The sequence below is a fragment of the Nicotiana tomentosiformis genome, chromosome 6 (genome assembly GCF_000390325.3).
Source record: "Nicotiana tomentosiformis chromosome 6, ASM39032v3, whole genome shotgun sequence".
In the NCBI taxonomy this organism is placed as follows: domain Eukaryota; kingdom Viridiplantae; phylum Streptophyta; class Magnoliopsida; order Solanales; family Solanaceae; genus Nicotiana; species Nicotiana tomentosiformis.
In genome coordinates, this window is record NC_090817.1 from 93,390,979 (window position 1) to 93,393,621 (window position 2,643).

The 2,643-nt window shown below is 35.0% G+C and overlaps 2 protein-coding genes across 2 annotated transcripts; both read right to left on the reverse strand.

Moving 5' to 3' along the window:
* Positions 1-273: 273 nt before the first annotated feature.
* Positions 274-1,603, reverse strand: LOC138894424 (uncharacterized). Its single transcript, XM_070179122.1, has 2 exons — positions 1,598-1,603; positions 274-861 (listed from the first exon to the last, which is right to left on the reverse strand). Exons 1-2 carry the CDS (start codon positions 1,601-1,603, stop codon positions 274-276), a joined length of 594 nt encoding a protein of 197 aa, XP_070035223.1.
* A 221-nt stretch (positions 1,604-1,824) lies between these two features.
* Positions 1,825-2,292, reverse strand: LOC104115077 (transcription repressor OFP13-like). Its single transcript, XM_009625652.1, has one exon. It carries the CDS (start codon positions 2,290-2,292, stop codon positions 1,825-1,827), a length of 468 nt encoding a protein of 155 aa, XP_009623947.1.
* Positions 2,293-2,643: the final 351 nt, after the last annotated feature.

Below are 2,643 nucleotides of genomic sequence, written 5' to 3' on the forward strand. Positions count from 1 at the left end.
AACAATGTTGACTTATCTTCTTCTTTCTTGTCGTCAACAAGGTTAGCTTTCTCTTCAACATTGCTACGACATTTCCAAGAGTAATGGCAAATTTTATGACATATAATACTCAATTTTTGATTTGTCATACCTTTGTCCATTATTTTCTTGGTAGTAGCCACGTTCTCTTCCTCCTCTTTGTCCACAACCACAATCTCTGAATGTTTGGTGGATTTTAACTTCATAGTTGAAGTTGTTACCATTACTTCTTCCTCTTCCATGACTGCCACAGCATCATCCTCGTCCATTCCCTCGATAGCTCTTTTCACTTCCATAATCCTTAAATGATGCATGAGTTTTAAGAAGTTGCCCCAATGGCACTTCTTGTCTCTTTTTGATCTTTTCTTCGTGGGCCTGTAAAGAACCCTCCAATTGTTCCACCATCATAGAGTCTAAATCTTTAGACTCTTCAATTACACACACCATAAAATCGAATTTAGGTGTTAAAGTACGAATAATCTTTTCTACTACACGGACATTTTCTATGTCCTCTATGTATCTTCTCAATTGGTTTACAACAACCTTCACTTTTGAATAATAATCCGAAATGCATTTGGATTCTTTCATTTTTAAAACTTCAAAATCAGCCCTTAGAGTTTGAAGTTTTACCTTCCTCACCTTGTCAACTCCATAGAGAGAATTTTGTAAAATCTCCCAAGCTTCCTTTGAGGTAGTAGCATCAGCCACCTTCTCAAACATGGTATCGTCCAAACATTGGTGGATGAGCGTGAGGGCTTGTTGATCCTTCTTTTTTGTCTTTGCCAAGACATCTTTTTCATTTTGAGGCAGAACTTCCTCATTATCGGGTTTTGCATACCCTGTCTACGATTTTCCACACATCTTGAGAGCCAAGAATGGCTTTCATACGTAGACACCATTTTTTATAGATATCTTTTGTGAGACGGGGGTACTGAAAAGACATCGAACCATTATTCGACATAGCTCTGATACCATGTTGTTGGAAAAAAATAATAATCCCACCCAGAAATAATATCCACGGTAAATAATAATAACACAAGAGAGTAACAACGACACAAACTCTTTTAACGAGGCAAATACAATACCCGAGCAAAGCAATATTATCACTATAATACTACAACTTAGTAGTGTAAAAAGACTACTACAATTTTTTTTAAAATAACATTCTTTATTTAAAATACCTCACTACAATATTACTTACACTCACTATTCATCTCATATATTATAATCTGTGAATTACTCTCTCTAATTTATATTGATTCACTCTTTTTTTGGTGCGTTGAAACCGAGAGAACAACATCTCTATTTATAGGTAAAATTGTCATCTCTTAGCCAATCAAATTGATTTGTTTCTTCACTTGTAAATTTGTTATTTGCAAGTGTTGGCCATGCGAGAAACCATTATAGTAACAAGTTGGTTTTATTGTACCCAATAATTAATTTCTCTGACAAGTTGGTTTTATTCTAATTTAATTATATCAATGACCCCACAATAACAATATATCAATACGAGCCAATAAAAAAAAAGGAGAACGGAAAAGTGTATTGTACATGAGGGAACAAATAAGCTACTGCATACAGGCATCTTTTGAATATTTCAAATTTTGAAGGGCAAAAAGTCGGTGCAATTCACATACTCTTTGGAAATAAAGAAGAAATTAAATTCAATTTAATGACGAAACATGAAAAAAGCCTTCCGTGTTGCAAACGGTGTATGTAATATAGCAGAAAAATGTTAACGTAATTATAGCAGAATAGCAGAAAATTCAAGAATAATTGAGTATTTAGTTAAAAGATGATCAAACTTTAAGAAGAGGATGAGAGAAGCAAACACAAGTCAACAAATGCAGCAACTATGACATCTTGATTCTTCATATTATTAATCCTCAAGAACCAAGTAAGCAAATCTTCTAAAAACTCCCAATCCATTTCCCCACCTGGCTTCAATCCATTATAAGCTTTTGTCATTTGCTCCATTGAATGCAAGAAATCCATTTTGGGATTTTCACTTTCCACAGCTAAGACTAAACAATCCTTGAACGGGAAACCAACCATGGCTAAAACTGAACACGACTCATCTTCGTCGAACGATAGCCTCCTTGATGCCAACGCTTCACGAGCCATCTCCAATAATGCCTCCTCCTCTGGGCATGAATTTGAACAACCACATGATTCTGGAATTATAGGAACCTTGTCTCGCAAAGATTGTAATTTTCTTTTCTTCTTCTTTCTCAAGAATGAGGGAGGTTTTAGACTCCATAAAGTCCAGTTCATTTTCGAGGAAGATTAAACCCCAAAACTCAACTCGGAAACTTTAGATTCAACTTGTTAGGTTTCTTGTTAATTCAGACCCAAGGACTTAAACAGGACTTTATAATATTGCTGGTAGATTTATTTAGTACAGCAACTGTTAGACAAAGACATCAAAGGAGTCTGTTTTAATTGAGGTGTAAAAAGTCAATTTTAAAGAGATATTGCTTGTATACCATAACAATCCAACCCAACAGTACTATTGTTTGGTTTTTTACCTATCCCCCGGTTTTAAAATGCAGGATCAAAGTTTGCTTACTTATATACCTAGTGTCTCTTTGGTTTTACCATCGTGGGATTGTCTAGGGTGTATTA